Source organism: Brassica rapa, chromosome A09, assembly GCF_000309985.2.
Source record: "Brassica rapa cultivar Chiifu-401-42 chromosome A09, CAAS_Brap_v3.01, whole genome shotgun sequence".
Lineage (NCBI taxonomy): Eukaryota > Viridiplantae > Streptophyta > Magnoliopsida > Brassicales > Brassicaceae > Brassica > Brassica rapa.
The window spans coordinates 2,785,551-2,800,870 of record NC_024803.2 but is presented as its reverse complement, the minus strand read 5'-3'; the positions used below and the strand labels follow the sequence as shown (position 1 = coordinate 2,800,870).

General features: G+C 34.1%; 4 protein-coding genes, 1 long non-coding RNA gene and 1 pseudogene across 5 annotated transcripts; 4 read left to right on the top strand and 2 right to left on the bottom strand.

Moving 5' to 3' along the window:
* Positions 1–276: 276 nt before the first annotated feature.
* Positions 277–1,048, bottom strand: LOC103837298 (cilia- and flagella-associated protein 251). The gene has a single exon (XM_009113645.3). It carries the CDS (start codon positions 827–829, stop codon positions 422–424), a length of 408 nt encoding a protein of 135 aa, XP_009111893.1. The 5' UTR covers positions 830–1,048; the 3' UTR covers positions 277–421.
* Positions 1,049–1,656: 608 nt separating this feature from the next.
* Positions 1,657–4,284, top strand: LOC108869613 (AT-hook motif nuclear-localized protein 14). Its single transcript, XM_018654264.2, has 4 exons — positions 1,657–2,591; positions 2,935–2,975; positions 3,681–3,827; positions 3,886–4,284. Exons 1-4 carry the CDS (start codon positions 2,543–2,545, stop codon positions 3,889–3,891), a joined length of 243 nt encoding a protein of 80 aa, XP_018509780.1. The 5' UTR covers positions 1,657–2,542; the 3' UTR covers positions 3,892–4,284.
* An 887-nt stretch (positions 4,285–5,171) lies between these two features.
* LOC117128578 lies at positions 5,172–9,703 on the top strand (annotated as a pseudogene).
* A 13-nt stretch (positions 9,704–9,716) lies between these two features.
* LOC103837296 (protein LIGHT-DEPENDENT SHORT HYPOCOTYLS 1) lies at positions 9,717–11,017 on the top strand. Its single transcript, XM_009113644.3, has one exon. It carries the CDS (start codon positions 10,270–10,272, stop codon positions 10,846–10,848), a length of 579 nt encoding a protein of 192 aa, XP_009111892.2. The 5' UTR covers positions 9,717–10,269; the 3' UTR covers positions 10,849–11,017.
* Positions 11,018–11,767: 750 nt separating this feature from the next.
* Positions 11,768–14,059, bottom strand: LOC117128579. Its single transcript, XR_004451950.1, has 2 exons — positions 13,636–14,059; positions 11,768–13,586 (listed from the first exon to the last, which is right to left on the bottom strand). It is a non-coding gene; the product is annotated as an uncharacterized LOC117128579 (long non-coding RNA).
* A 248-nt stretch (positions 14,060–14,307) lies between these two features.
* On the top strand, positions 14,308–15,119 carry LOC103837294 (biogenesis of lysosome-related organelles complex 1 subunit 2). The gene is made up of 2 exons (XM_009113643.3): positions 14,308–14,561; positions 14,650–15,119. The coding sequence occupies exons 1-2, from the start codon at positions 14,475–14,477 to the stop codon at positions 14,944–14,946; spliced, it is 384 nt and encodes a 127-aa protein (XP_009111891.1). The 5' UTR covers positions 14,308–14,474; the 3' UTR covers positions 14,947–15,119.
* Positions 15,120–15,320: the final 201 nt, after the last annotated feature.

Below are 15,320 nucleotides of genomic sequence, written 5' to 3'. Positions count from 1 at the left end.
TATGATAAAGTAAAAAATATGTATAGGTTTTTTTATGTTTTTGTTCATCAATCTATTTTCACTTTAAAATATAATACCATTTGAGTATAATTCAACTTTATTATAGAATTACTATATTTTAAAATGAAAATAAGATAAACAATTGGAGATGATCTTAGATTGTTCAGATATTCAAGTTTGAAGTTAGAGATCATACAAATGCCATCTCTTATGACTCAAGAGCTGAGTTTAGTGTTTCTTTTTTTTTTGCAAATTAAAGGTTGGAAATTGGCTAGCTAATGCATATGAATACTTAATTGTCTCCATTTAGTAATTCAACATCACATTAAAAAATTTATGAAATAATAGAAAAAAATGATAATGCTAAATGTAATAGCAAGTTCAAATCAGAAATACAACAAAGTGATCAGAAGATAAAATCTTATTCTTCAAATGCTTCAGCGATCATGGAAATGAAGGCACTAAACTTACCTCCCCCTTCTTCGTCCCCACCATCATCTCCTTCCTCCTCCTCCTCCTCCTCTTGTTCTTGTTCTTCTTCTTCCTCCTCTCCTCCTCCTCCTCCTTCCTCGTTTCCACCGCCTCCGTGGTGACCCTTAGGCTTAATCTTCTTGAGGGTGGCTCCAAGACCAACCATGGCTGCAGCTATCTTCTCTCTCTTTGATCCCTCGTTCTTCTTGTCTTCGTCTTTCTCATCTTTTGAGTGATGGTGGAGGTGGAATATTCCTCTATGTTTATGGGATTTTTCTTTCTTTTTTTCGGGTGATGACTCTCGGATGCCTCGTTCGACATGAGCAGTCTCCACGGTTTCATGCAACTGTTTCTCCATTTCTCTTACTCTTTTTGCCTTTGTGTATTTTTTGTTCTTCTTCTGAATCGTGGTTTGAGGTCTCTTGTATTTAACATGCGCACTTGTAATAAGCACGGTTCATGGTCGACTACTTGATAATTTATTATGATGTCAACCACTCTAGTGGGTAATGATTAATGAATGCAATGTTGGCACCAACGCTTTGACTTGCATCCAATCTTGACCGAGCAAAAAGACTACAACAATAATTAGTGTTTTTTTATATTTGAGCATGAGTTGAATTAGTCTTTTAAAACAAATGGTGTTTTTTTTCTTCATTTCTTGCTTGCTAGCATTATTTTAACTCAGAGGCGGCTATGAAAATTTAAAGGCTCCAAACAAAGCTGACCTTTTCATTAATAGTTGTAACATTTGAACAAATAAAAATAAAACGAGTGTAGACCGGTGGTAAATGACTTGGTTCTCTAGCAGCAATAGATGACTTAGTTTGACTCAAAGTAACGAGATTTTCCTACAAAAAAAAGGCCTCAAAGTATTTATCGCATGTGAAAGTCCTCTTGGACTCTGCCTTTCATTCCAAATCCAAAGACCCAGTTCTAAATGGGAATGAGACTTGGTCAAGCAAGGATAACTATTGAATTAATATTAAATATGATAATGATGACCTTCATCCACTTGGATTTGGATATATGGCTCTGACTATAAAACACTTGTGGGGATAATATATTAGAGTAAAACAAATTTTCAGCTGTATTACGCTGTTATCATCCAATCAAGAGAAAAATGTTTTTAGTCGATCTACTCCACAATAGCGTAAAACAAAGTAATACATTACTCTACTTTAGCCAAGAGAAAACTTTTACTCTAGGTTTCACTTTTCTCTCTCCTCTGTTTTCCACCTTTTGTTTTTCTCCCATTAACTCCACTTATATTTACTCTCATTTACTCTATTTTAACCGGTCACACTCATATATGTTTGGTAGTGATAATTAATAGTAGTTGTTAGTGAGTGATAGTAAATGACTATATACACAGTTGGACAAAAAGACTATAAACATAAATGCATTGTATTCGTTTTTAATGCATCTACTGGTTTTGTTCTCTAACAAGAAAACTGAAATACATTTTGAACAAATTAAAAAAAATGTGGTTTATGCAAAATCAAAAATGGTAAGAACGGAAAAACAGCAAAAGCAGCAGTATTTATTTTTTAAATGCCACAAAGCTATAAACCCATCTTATTCAAAATTTTGAAATCATGATCACGAAATAGTCTCTAGTCACTTAATTTCACAGCCTTGCTCTCCAATCGCATACCATGCATGAGCTAACAAATTGCTAAATAATAGTAATTAATATATCTCACTGTTCCTTTTGTATTTGTGGATTTGACTGTTAGTTAGAACCTCTTTCACTGCTCTTGTCTGTTAGAACATAAACATGCCTCTTTCACTGCTCTTGTCTTAGCTGCTAAGAAGCTGGCATCTTCTGCTACCAATTCCACCGCCAGAGAACGGAGACGCCAAGCCGCCGCCGGCGTCTCGCCTTCGTCTAAATCCGGCTCTTTCGGTGCGGAAGTCTCTCACTTTCGGGACGATACAAAAACCCTTTTCGATTTTATATCAAAATCCGATGCAAAGTATTGAACTTTGTGTAATTTTGATTCGTTGATCACTTATTTCATCTTACTTTTAGCTTCTCAACTCCTTTCTCGGGATTATCTGCGGACTGATGATATTTCCAGTTTTGGTATATTACTCTCTTTTTTTTTTGGTAAAAGGTATATTACTCTTTCTCTGTATGTATATGTAATTTTCTTACTCTTTCAGTTCCCACAGACACTCTCTGTATTTCCAAATGTGTCATATCTTGGAGCAACAACTATGCTTTGAAAAATGTGTAGATTTTTTGCATCTTTTTCTTTTCTTTTCTTTTTTGCTGGAAGCCTGGAACTTGTCTCTCTGATTGATTGCCTTTGTTTCCATGAGTACTATGATCTGGTCTTGGCTGATGCTTGCATGTTAAAGATTCAAATCAGTTTCTATGATCATTTGGTTACCCTCTAGTGTATTGTACTCTTTTTGCCGTAGTCATACCTTGACGTAATATGCTTCTTTTTACAGGGAAAAGTGGGCAGAGTTTTGTTAATATAACTCCTGGTGAGGTGAGTATTCTTTTTCTCTCTGTAATACTATTTTAAAGGCCTGCTTTTGAGGTTATGATTTGGTTAGGACTTTGAATTTATTGGTTAAAAAACGCAATCTAACGTCACTTGAATTCGAGTGTTCTTATGTAATTTTTGGATTTAATTTAATAGGATGTGGAGCAGAAAATTATATTTTTTTCGCTGAGCAAAGCAAGCATGAGTTATGCGTTCTTTCTGCATCTGGCACCATCTCTAATGCATCCTTGTCTAACCTACATCAGGAACCAGTGTATCTTATCAGGTGATTCTTTTGTTCTTGAACTGGCTTCAGAAAAAAGGGTTTTCGAATTTGGAATGTCTGTCTGTGAGCTTATAGGATTTGTAAGAGACTACGTAGAGGAATATTCACATAAGAGATAAACTAGAGTATGTGCTTATCCTAACTACTTTGTACTTATCACATAAGTAATGTTTATCCAATAGCTAGAGCTAATGATTACTTTACTCTCTGTTCACTCTACTTTTAGAACCTTTTGAAATTGGTTTCTTTAGGAACTGCTTAGTTTCAGGACCCTTGTGTCAAGTGCAATAGATGTTTTGGGCAGTAAATATCGGTTTTATTACAATCAAGCTTCCAAAGAATCTTATGTACTTCTGACATACATGCTTGAGAGTTGCATATGATCATCAACTTGCTTCAGAATTACAAACTTTTTATTTTAGGGTCAGTACGAAATCCTCTCGCTGATTGGATCCTATATTCGGGGCGAGCATGGTGGTAAAACTGGTGGCCTGAGCGTTTGTTTATCTAGTTCAGATGGGTTCGGTGGAGGTGTTGGAGGACCCCTAAAGGCTGCTGGTCCAGTTCAGGTAGTACCTTTCCTCTTCTCTATTTTGGTGGTATGATAGATGTTATTATCCTGTGCAGGAATGAGAAGAAATGGGTAATCAGAAAATGGAGATCATGAGTAAATGGCAGATTAGTACTGATTCAAGTTTCTGAAGAAGTGTGTAGATATTAATGAAAGTTTGAGCATGAATCAAGGTGAGAGTGGACTTATCATATCATATAATGGCCTTAAGGGTTTTTCTCATTGCAAAGGCAGAGAAAAGAGAGAGGCCAGAGAAGAAAACAGTGATGCTTTTTGTTCTTGGTTCAGTGTTAATATTATAGTAACTTCACATCCTTTTCTGGATTCTATTTCCTTTCAATCTTTTTGGTTCTTCCCCTGTAATCAGTTTTTTTTTACCAAAAGGAATTTGCTCATTTTTTTAAAATACTGTATAGACAATTTGTTTTGATAAATGGCTTTTTAAGTTTATAACTTTCGTAGTCTGGTTATATTTCGTATTTGATATGCCGAATGTCCAAATTGTTGTTTCACTATCCACATTAGGCATAAGTCAGTTTTTTTCTTCTTTTGAGGACATTTCTATAAGCTCTTCATGGGATATAGATACATGTATCTCAGTCTTCCTTATATAATTGAGCACTGGTGTTTACCAGGGATATTAATAATACTTCATGTTTTTACACGGCACCTAATGTTCTTGGTAAGTACATGATCTGTTTTATTTAAACGCGTAAGTTTATTCTATGTCAAACTTTATACTTGTAGAAACGTGTGATTTACAGATCAGGTTTTACGTGTTGATGAGGACAAGTTTGATAGACCAAAACATATTTTACAGTAGGGGTGGGCATTTTACCCGAAATCCGAAGTGGCACCCGAACCCGATCTGAAAAACCCGAACCGAAATCCGAACCGAAGTAGAAAAATATCCGAACGGGTATTGAATTAGGAGAGATTGGATATCCGAACCCGAACGGGTAATATCCGAACCCGAATGGATATCCGAAAATAACCGAACATATGATAATTAACCTTATATTTATAGTTTACATCTTTCATTTTATATAAAATATTTATATTGATACTACACATACTATATGATATACATACAATTACGTAGAAGATGATTTGTTATTCGCTTAAAATGCATGTCAAACTTTTTATTTCAGCAATTAACAAAAAATTACATCCAAAATTTAAAAACAATAACCAAATTAATGTCTTTTTAGTTTGAAAATGTTATGTCCAAATCTATTAACCATGCAATCTATTAAAAATTAAAAATAGTTAAGTGAAAAGTTATATATTTAAATACAAGAAATTTGAGAAATGAAAATTTTCATTTTTTTTTTCTTCAAAATCTAAATATCCGAACCCGATCCGAAATAACCGAAACCGAAATTAAAATACCCGAACCCGACCCGAAGTACAGAAATACCCGAACGGGTTTTACACCTCTATACCGAAATACCCGAAAATCCGAAATACCCGATCCGAACCCGAACGGGTACCCGAACGCCCACCCCTATTTTACAGACAAGGTTCGATAAAATTCTAGTAACACATAGTAAAAATGGTGGATCTAAAAAAAAACCTGAAAACGTTAATTCTCATCATATTTCGTTATCATTTTCTTGTTTGTCAACAATATTGTGCTACTTGGAACATTTGTTTGTCGTGCGGATAGGTCGTGTTTTTACTCCTGCGTGTAACATCTATTCTCGCGTATCTATCATACGTTGTTGGTTGCTTCCTTCTTTCGCACATGGATAGATAGGATACACATGTGATGTGAGCATAAAAGTTACTTCCATTTCAAAGTTACACATGTTAGTGAGCTCTCATATGGAAGTTCAGTAACCATTTATTCTAAAGTAATATTTATGCTTATCTATCTATCTATAGACTTTATCAAACTCCTTAAATGTCAGACGATGAGTACATATTTTTCTACATAACTCTCGTTCAATGGTGTTACACATATTTATGTACGTAACTACGTAAGTGTAAAGTATGCAAATGGGATGTGTACCACCACCAATACTTTTGTTTTGGCTGGGAAAATGTCGGTAAGTCTTTAACATTGAAAGATGTAAGTTAATTTAATATTTCCTTTGTTTCCGAAAGAAAAAGAAAGATTTTATAGAGTATACATGCATATTAAAGAAATAATTAATTTTTTACAATTGAATTTATTATTTACTTTACTATATTTTTTCCAATAAATATCAATCAATAGTATTCAACCAATTCAAACATTTTCAATTAATGTTTTTTTAAAATATACAATTTTTCAATATTAACTATTAAAAATACTTTAAATTTTTTAAAAATCTATCATTTTGAAACAAAAAATAAATATAAAAAATTATGGAGTAAATAATACTAAAAACAATCAAGTGATTAATGCACTCTGAGAGAGAAACAAGAAGGGATAAAGAGAATCATTATGACACGTGAAGAGTTTATATATATACTTCTCTTTTACCAAATATGGAACAATGGCTTTTGCTACAAATAGGAACGACAATTCTGAATATTGTAGATGAATATTGAAGAATAATAGTGTCTTGGTTTAACCAAGAAAAGGTCTTAAAAGCTTAACCCTATATAGATTCATGGTAGAACGATATTAATAGGGCTTTAGTTTCCAAATGCTGGAACTCTGTTCCCCGTACAATGATCTACCTATATCCTATGGAGATTTCAAAACATATACGCACGTGTGTTTCGTGATTTAGGGCAAGAATGATGGTACAAAACGGAAAATCTGTTTAAAATGTTTACAATAATGGTACAATAATTCACTTAAGTTAAGGGTACAATAATATACGACAATCTGATTATAATTTCTAGTAATTAATTAAGGGTTTACTGTATCAATACCTTATATATGCAATAAGTAGCATTTGAAATCAAACTTTAAACCTAAAGTAGAAACACTAGATCTTTCGGCAAACTACTGATCAAATGGAATTCAACAATACTGAAACATGGTTAAGGAGTATACACTTAGCTAAAAATTCACATGTATGATGATGAATCGAAATTAACGGAGTTTGTATACAGCAAACCAATAAACGGCGACGTTGGTGTCAAATCAAACCACTGTTTCTTCTTGCTTTCCACTGACAGATATGGATTCCTAATTGCGTAGTTTCTCACGCGCTATTTTATGGCTCTACCTTTCGTTTAAAAGGCGCCCATGTTTGATGTTTATTTTTTTTTTTATTATGATATTGTTATTGAGGTGCTTTATCTATTGACAATTCATTTTTGATCATTCGACTCTAATCTTGTAGATGCCAAACTTTTCTTGGATGATGGTGGTATCTTTGTAAATTATTTGAAAACGTAACATTTTTTCAATACGTTTATCTGTTAGAGATGTCACACATGTAAGATGAGATGAAAGTTCGTAACCTAACACAAACATGAATTACTCCATTTCTTACTAAATAATACTCCCTCCATATTCTTTTACATGACGTTTTAGATTCTTTTTTCTGTTTCATTATATTTGACGTTTTCAAAAAACTATGCATAATATGATAAGATATGACGTTATTTACCCTCATGTTATTATTTCTAGTCAACAAACTCGAGTTTCAATATGGAATAATGTGTTACGTTAGATGATGGTCAATTACTGAAAAGGATAGAAATGACTTTGTAGCAATTTGCCTTAATTTGTGTGTAAACTATAAAACGTCATGTAAAAGAATACAGAGGGAGTATTAGAATAGAAGCCTCTTTATACTCTATTAATCTTGTACAAGTAGTAACTGTAGAAAAACATAAACCAGAACAATCTACATTAAAATTGATCTAACTAAAAAAGTATAGTTAATTCAATCTACTAAGTATATATAGAATATCAATTAAGCATATGTCGCATACGAATTCAACTGTTTATCCAAAAAAAAAAAAAAATCATTGATTCAACTTAATTCCATGCAGATCATATTTAATATATATCTCTGTGTTCTTTTCACATTTTTAATGATAAAGGTTTCTAGTTTCTACCGGGAACTATAACATATAGAATTTAAATGGTAATATATATAGAGATTTTGATTACCAAATGTTTAGGTTTTGTTTTAAATATAGAATTTCTTAAACGTTTTAAAATGAGCTAGCAGCTTTTATTCATTATTCTTTTTCTTACAAACATGTGTAAATGCTAAGGTTATGAATGGGAAGCTGAATAAAAAGTGGTTCGCCTGCTTGTTGCTTGTGTGGAGCATCCACTCCCAAATTGCCATTCACCAAAACAAAATAATTGTGTGCGTACAACAATCAAAATAATAATATAAAATTCTGATCTACAAGCAGTCTAATTTAGAGAGCAAATATGAAGATCCGCTAGGAACAGTATACACATTCCTCATTTGAAGTGTTTTGTGCGGTCTGTCTATTTTTTGTTTTATTTATATTATAAAATTTAATAATAATATAAATTATTTTAAATATATACAGTATTTTGAACTATTTTTATCCACTTTCACTATTCATGTATATGTTTTGGACCGGTAGATCCGCTTGATCCACTCTTATACCGCTAGATCCGCTCGATCCACTTTTGTTTCACTCGATCTGCTTGATCCACTAGATACGCAACGCTAAATCTCACAATATAACATATCCTCGACAAATCTAGAGCATAATATATATTCTAGAAATCATGCCATCAAATCTGATAGAAAACTGCTAGTTTAACTTTCCCCGCGTAATATATCGAGTTAAGCTTTCATTTCATAAATCTTCTAAACTTAGGCTGGAATATAAGCAAAAATCATTTTGCCAACAATGATTATATGCAAAACTAGGATGATTAGACTTGTAATCGATGTACAACACATCTTCTCAAAATTATTAAATTTTCCTAACTATTAGTTTTATACAAACTCCGACTTAATCATGTATTATACAAGTGGTAATTTCACAAAACACTATCTTTAAAATTGTCAAGTATATAGCCATAAGGGATAGGACTTTCGTCGTTTAAAATAATTTGCTGATAATCAATCTCTCGAAAACCAATCTTGTAAATGCAGTTTGTGAAAACCAACTACAAAAGGAAATACACTTCGAGAACATGAAGGCTTAGCAAATATTCACTCAAGATAAATTCCTGTAGAAGAGACAAGCGCGGCGATCAAACAAAACTGTAGTCTACTGATTCGTCGCTACCAAACACTAATAACTAAAGATCTCGGCAATGATTTTTCCAACAACCAAATTTTCTAAGGTTGAAGAACTTCAGTATTAAACGCCAAATATCTTCACTAGCGACCGCAAGATGAAATTTTCTCTATGAAATGTATACACATATACACCCGTTTGTACCATCGTTCTATAACGAATTATTAGATAACAACTTGATAAACTGGTCTAAATAGTTTGGTGCTAAAAATTACTGTCAGGTTTATTGGCAAATTTAACACGATAACTCGGCTTGAAGCAAACAACATACAAATTTAATTACGTGGGCATGGACACCCACGCATCTTGGATTGTCAACAAGGAGATGTTCTTTGTTTTCCTTTCTGAATAAATCTAATTGAAGAAACGATCAAGTTAAAAAAAGTTATTCTGAGTTTATAACCCATGATTACCGGAAAAAGAAAAGATATATTTGTTAACGAGGTCATTTTTAATATATATAAGATAATAAAAGTGAAGGAAGCAAACAAGAATAATGCGAAAACAAAGTAATGCAATGCAATAAAGTAATGAATAAAATTAAGGATAATAATAAAAAATGAAATTGTGGCTGCAAATTGCTGGCAAAGAACACAGACTCTTCCTCCTCATGTCATGTCAATTTTCAACTTCAAGTTCCCCACTTGACCCATTGGTCACTCTCTCCTTCTCTCTCTTTACCTATGAAATTACTCTTTTCCACGCTGTGTAACACTCAGCCCCCTTTCTCCTTCTCTCTCATAGGTTGTACAGTTGTACTCATCTGCTCAGTCTCTCTCTCTTTAGATGACCTCCTATAATGCATCTGAGTCTTGAAGCTACTTAACACACTCTTGATTCTTCTTGACAAATGTGATTTTGTGTATCATCTGTCTCTCCATCGACTCCCAAAGTAGAAAAACTGGAAACATAATAAAATGGAAAAAAAATCCCACTTTTGATCTCTTCCACTTATTATTATTATATACCCACTTCTCTCCTCTTCTATAAGCAGCAACGAACTTCACTTCTCTCTATTTCCTTTTTCAGTTTATTCTCTCTTTGCCTCACTATTTTTGCTCATATGTGTTTGCTAGATTTGATTTACCAAAGTTGAATCTATTCCTCATATAGTATCATTCTCACCATGACAAGCAGCTAAGTCCCTTTTTCTCCCTTTCTCTCTGGTTTATTAATGATCTAAAGAACCCTAATCTCTTTGATCCTTACAAGAAAAAGCAAAAACCCTAGCAAACAAGAAACAAAGATAAGCTATGGAATCGATCTCTCACCAAGCAAACAGGAACATTAATACCTCCACACAATCAACACCTCCTTCCCCAAGCCGATACGAGAACCAGAAACGCCGTGACTGGAACACGTTCTGTCAATACCTCAGGAACCACCGTCCTCCCCTCTCTCTCCCTTCGTGCAGCGGCGCACACGTGCTCGAGTTCCTCCGCTACCTCGACCAGTTCGGGAAAACAAAGGTTCATCACCAAAACTGCGCCTTCTTCGGCCTCCCTAACCCTCCCGCACCTTGCCCTTGCCCTCTCCGACAAGCCTGGGGCTCACTCGATGCCCTCATTGGACGTCTCCGTGCCGCCTACGAGGAGAACGGTGGCCCTCCCGAGGCTAACCCCTTTGGCTCACGCGCCGTCAGGTTATACCTCCGTGAAGTCAGAGACTTCCAGGCCAAAGCTCGCGGCGTTAGCTACGATAAGAAGAGGAAGAGAGTCAACAGGCAGAAAACGCAAACGTTACCGCAGACGCAGCCACCTCTGCCGCTTCAGCAACAGCAACCACATCAAGGTCAGTCTGTGATGGCTAATTACTCGGGTGCAACTGTATGATCATATATATATCGATAAATCTCTTTACTTTTAATGTATTGTTTCGTATTTGCTTCTATATGTGTGTTAATGTAATGACTTCTCTACATTATCCACAGATGATGTTGTTGCTCATTTAGTTGTTTATGAATACGATAAATTATGATTATTCACGCTAATGTGTTTGATCCTTTATGTTTTTGGAGATTTATTTTCACTACCATCAGCTAGAGGATTATACGAGTTTGATACCTGGTACAGTTAGGGTTTATATGTATTATGCAAATATTTTTTATGATCACCGGAGGTGCCTTTTATATATAACTCCGCTAGATTTTAGGGGATATGTTAATATTTCTTTTCCATGCGATGATAGGAAACATTTGTATATGATCATATCATTTCAATGATTTAGATATGAATCTGTATATGAACGGCATAGAAGCTATATATTTACTCGAATGTGTGTATGTACAGGATTACTTTATGGTTACTCAGTGTGGTATACTGGTATATATATAGTTATATACTAATAAGTAATAACGCGTCTCATTGTTAGAATCAAAACCCTGATATGATGGCACAATAAAATTGTGAATGAAACAACTTTGTAAATGTATGCTTCTTAATCAATTCCAGATACTGTTGTATGAGAATATCGGATTGGTTGTTGCTAGCTATTGCCTGTTGTAGTCCTACAAATTGATGAGCAAAGCCATCTCACATGTTTTCTCATTAAATGCTTACTATTGTTTTCTTTGTCTTGAGTATGAATTCACTGTTTTGACTTTCAATGTCACCTTATAAATTATTGATTCTACTTCTTCCAATGGACTATTATTAATTCATGTATAAAAAATATTTCAAACAAAAATTATAAAAAATTTCGAATCTAAAAACATATAATCTAAATTTATAAAAAAAATTCATTTTTAATTCGTTTTTATTTATTTTTATTTGTTTATTTAATTTTAAACCAAGGGTATTATGAATATTTTAACCTTTAATAAATGTCATTTTTGTGATTTTCTCCTTCTAATGTCATTTTTGAGACAAAAACTTAAAATGCGCTATTATTGACAATTGCCTTTATTATTTATTCATGTATAAATTTTTTCTCAAATGATTTCACTCAAGATAGAACCTTAGGAGAATAAAAACCATGACTTAAGTGACAAGGTAATTTGTTAGAATATTGGCCTAAATGACTATTAAAATAAATTTCATTAGAAAGATTTCTTCTAAACCCACATTTACGAACCATAGTCTTCATTTCATCTTATACGCGAAACCCAAAGTCAGCAAGCCTAACTTTCATTTCATCTATAACGCCAAATGAAATTGTCTCTTCCTATCTATCTCTACTTTCTAATTAAAAATCTAATTTTTTTTGAAATAAGCCCAAAAGAAAAACCGTAATAAAATTTGTTTGAGAATGTTAACCTAAACCTAAAAAGGATCTATATTTAAAAGTAAACAAATAAACAGACAAAAATACAAGAAAACATGCACATCAAAGAGTTTGGGATTGGATTTCTTTCAAGTGACTTATTTAAAGAATCAGTTTTTTTATGCATAGAGGAATATGAAGTTTCACCAACCATATAGAAATAGAGATAGATATCAATAATTTTAAAAATAATTATCGTAATAAAAATTATCCTTAGAATTTACATATTCAGAGAAAATCAAACCTCTTCGATAGACACAAATAGGAATTCCGAAACAGCAGACAGGTTGGTACGATGTTCTCACACTTCACTGAAGTGAACGGTTTCGATTAAACATACTATCAAAGAAGTGCGCCCGATGCTTACCACGTCTTCACCGGCTTTACTCCAGCAGTGGTCCCGGTTAGAAAGCCAATCGCACGTGGAACCGAGTAAGTTCTGTCCGGCTCAGTGTACAATAAGATCGTCTGGACCCACTTTTATTTTTATTTATTTTACTTAATTTTATATTTTACAGAAACAAAACCTTTTTTTTTTTTTTTTTTTACAGAAACAAAACTTTGATTAGAAAGATTCGTCACCGCTCACTCACCACCACCTCTTTTACTTTCCCAGATTTGGGAAGAGGCCTAGGTATAGTCTTTTAGACCTACTGATAATGCATAGATGAAATAATGCATCATACTTGTATTTTATTATTAGTAGTGGCAGAAACATATCTACAAGACTACTACCATGGTTATATAAGTAGTATTGTTTATTCTATTTCATACATTTTTTAACAATCCACGTAATAACTCAGCACTAAATTAAATTTTAATTCCTACTATAGTTTTTAACGACCCAAAACTCAAAAATGATCAAAGGATCCTTCAGGTTTTTCTAAGCTCCCTTTTCCTTGTCTTTTAGGACTTCTTATACTGTCCACCTACATATTCCAAAAGTGCAAAGTTGTTAGAATACATATCTCGGCACAGTAGTTTCTAAGAGCCTCTTTCTCTGTTGTTGCCTGCCTGATAATGCAAGATGGGTCAATGAACCTTCTAGTGACTACTGTGGTAACAAAACCATAGGCCAGGGGATGGGATACCCACTTCCCTCACAGCTTGCTTATGGAGCGAATCGAGTTGAACTATACCGGTACGTACTATTATTGTTTCTTTTGTGCATGAAATGTATCAGTACCATATGTATTCTGAAGTCACGGCCTTTATATTTCCAGGAGAAAATTGTAGTACTGTAAAAGGCTAAAAGCTTAATCAGTCACATTTTATCAAATGTATTGGATTGAGAGCAAGAATTATTCCTCTTGCAGCACTAATCCTACCTAATGTTTTGTTGTTTCACTATAACTTACACAGGTGTACCTTCTTTCCAGCAATAACTCGATTCCCTTGGCACAATGATCCACTTAAGGTAACTAAGAGCGGTTCCAACGCAAATCCTACAAATTAAAATAACATCCCCAGGATTCCAAGCAAATCTCTTCAGGTAATATTAAGTATCTTTTCTCTGATGTTGTGTTCTGAACTGGATGAATGTTTATGTTTGCAGGTTCCGGTTCTTGTGTGTACGAGACGTGAACTCAACCTCCAGGCTACAACTAGGGAGCATTGATCTGTACAGGATCCACCATTTGTGAGAGATGGAATGTACATCATACATACTTGATGCGTTTTTCACACATAAAGTGTACATACTTGATACTTTATGTATAACTATCACATAATCATCACCATTCGTGAGGCCGTGAGGGAATTAGCTTTGTTGAATAAATGTGCAAGTGGAAAATGTTGTTATTGTTAAGGATCAACTTCATGAGACCAAATAAAAGCTCAGCAAACCATGTTTTGAGCAGCTGAGTCTCCTTTCCACAATGATAAATATATTTTATTTCACAATTAAGAAATTACATTAAATCTGCATTATTTTTATGTTTATTAAATTTTAATAAAGTTAAATCAACAATAGTTTAATAAATTTAATTAATCTTCTTGAAATTTGTACCTTTATAGAAACAAAAATTTATCTCTATGAATAAAGCAGCTCTTAATGGGCTTTTTCTTTGCTAAAGAAGCTTTTAATGGGCTTTAGAGAAGCCAGGAGAGACTCTGTTTGTTCGTCCTCGCCGTCTCTCTCAAAGACGACGACAAAGGAAGAGTCTTTCTGTGTTTCAAGAAGTATATCTCTCTATCCATGGCGGATGCACGCGGTGATGATCTAGCTGAATCGCTAAAGAATCTCTTCACGAGTGTATCATCCATGGTGAAATCGGAGCTCCAGGTGATGACAAAAAGATCCGAACTTTACAGATTATAAGTAATCCAATTGCAGATCTGAAATTGAGCCTCGTTGTTCGTTTGGAGTTTAGGGAACGAACAATCAGCTGGATCTGTTGGAGAAGATGAACCTGAGAGTTGCGGCGGAGTACGATGATCTGGGTGACGTGGCGGCTGGGCTGAGAGTTTTCGCGGAGCAGATGAAGTCGAAAAGTGGAGGCTTGGATGAGTTCGTGGGACAGATGGACGCAATCGAGAAACAGGTGTCGGAGTTCGAAGCTGTCATCTCTGTTCTCGATCGTTATGTCTCTGTCCTAGAATCCAAAGTCCGAGCTGAGTGTCGGAATCATCAACATCATCGTCGGTCTAATGAGACTGTTACAGAATGATTCACCATTGTAATAACTATTAAGAGTTATCCGAAATGTTACTGAAACTTTGTTTTCCTTTTAGTTTTAAGTTTAACCAAACTGTAATTGGATTGACCAAACTCGTTTCCTTGTGTCTGAACCAAACTATAGTTGTTGCTTTTTATGAACTAGCCAAAGAACAGCTCTATCTTGTCTCTGTTGCTGTCTCGTTGAGTAGCGCAACCACGGGCCAGTTTTCAATCGAGTAGCAAAGTAGCTTATGGGTCTATAATCAGGTGGACAAAAGATAAATCAACTAAAGCTAGTTTGGCTTAAGCTAATTACTGAAGCTAGGATATATTACTCAATGGATTCCAATTTTGTGTTTCTTGAATGTAATTTAAAAATTGTTT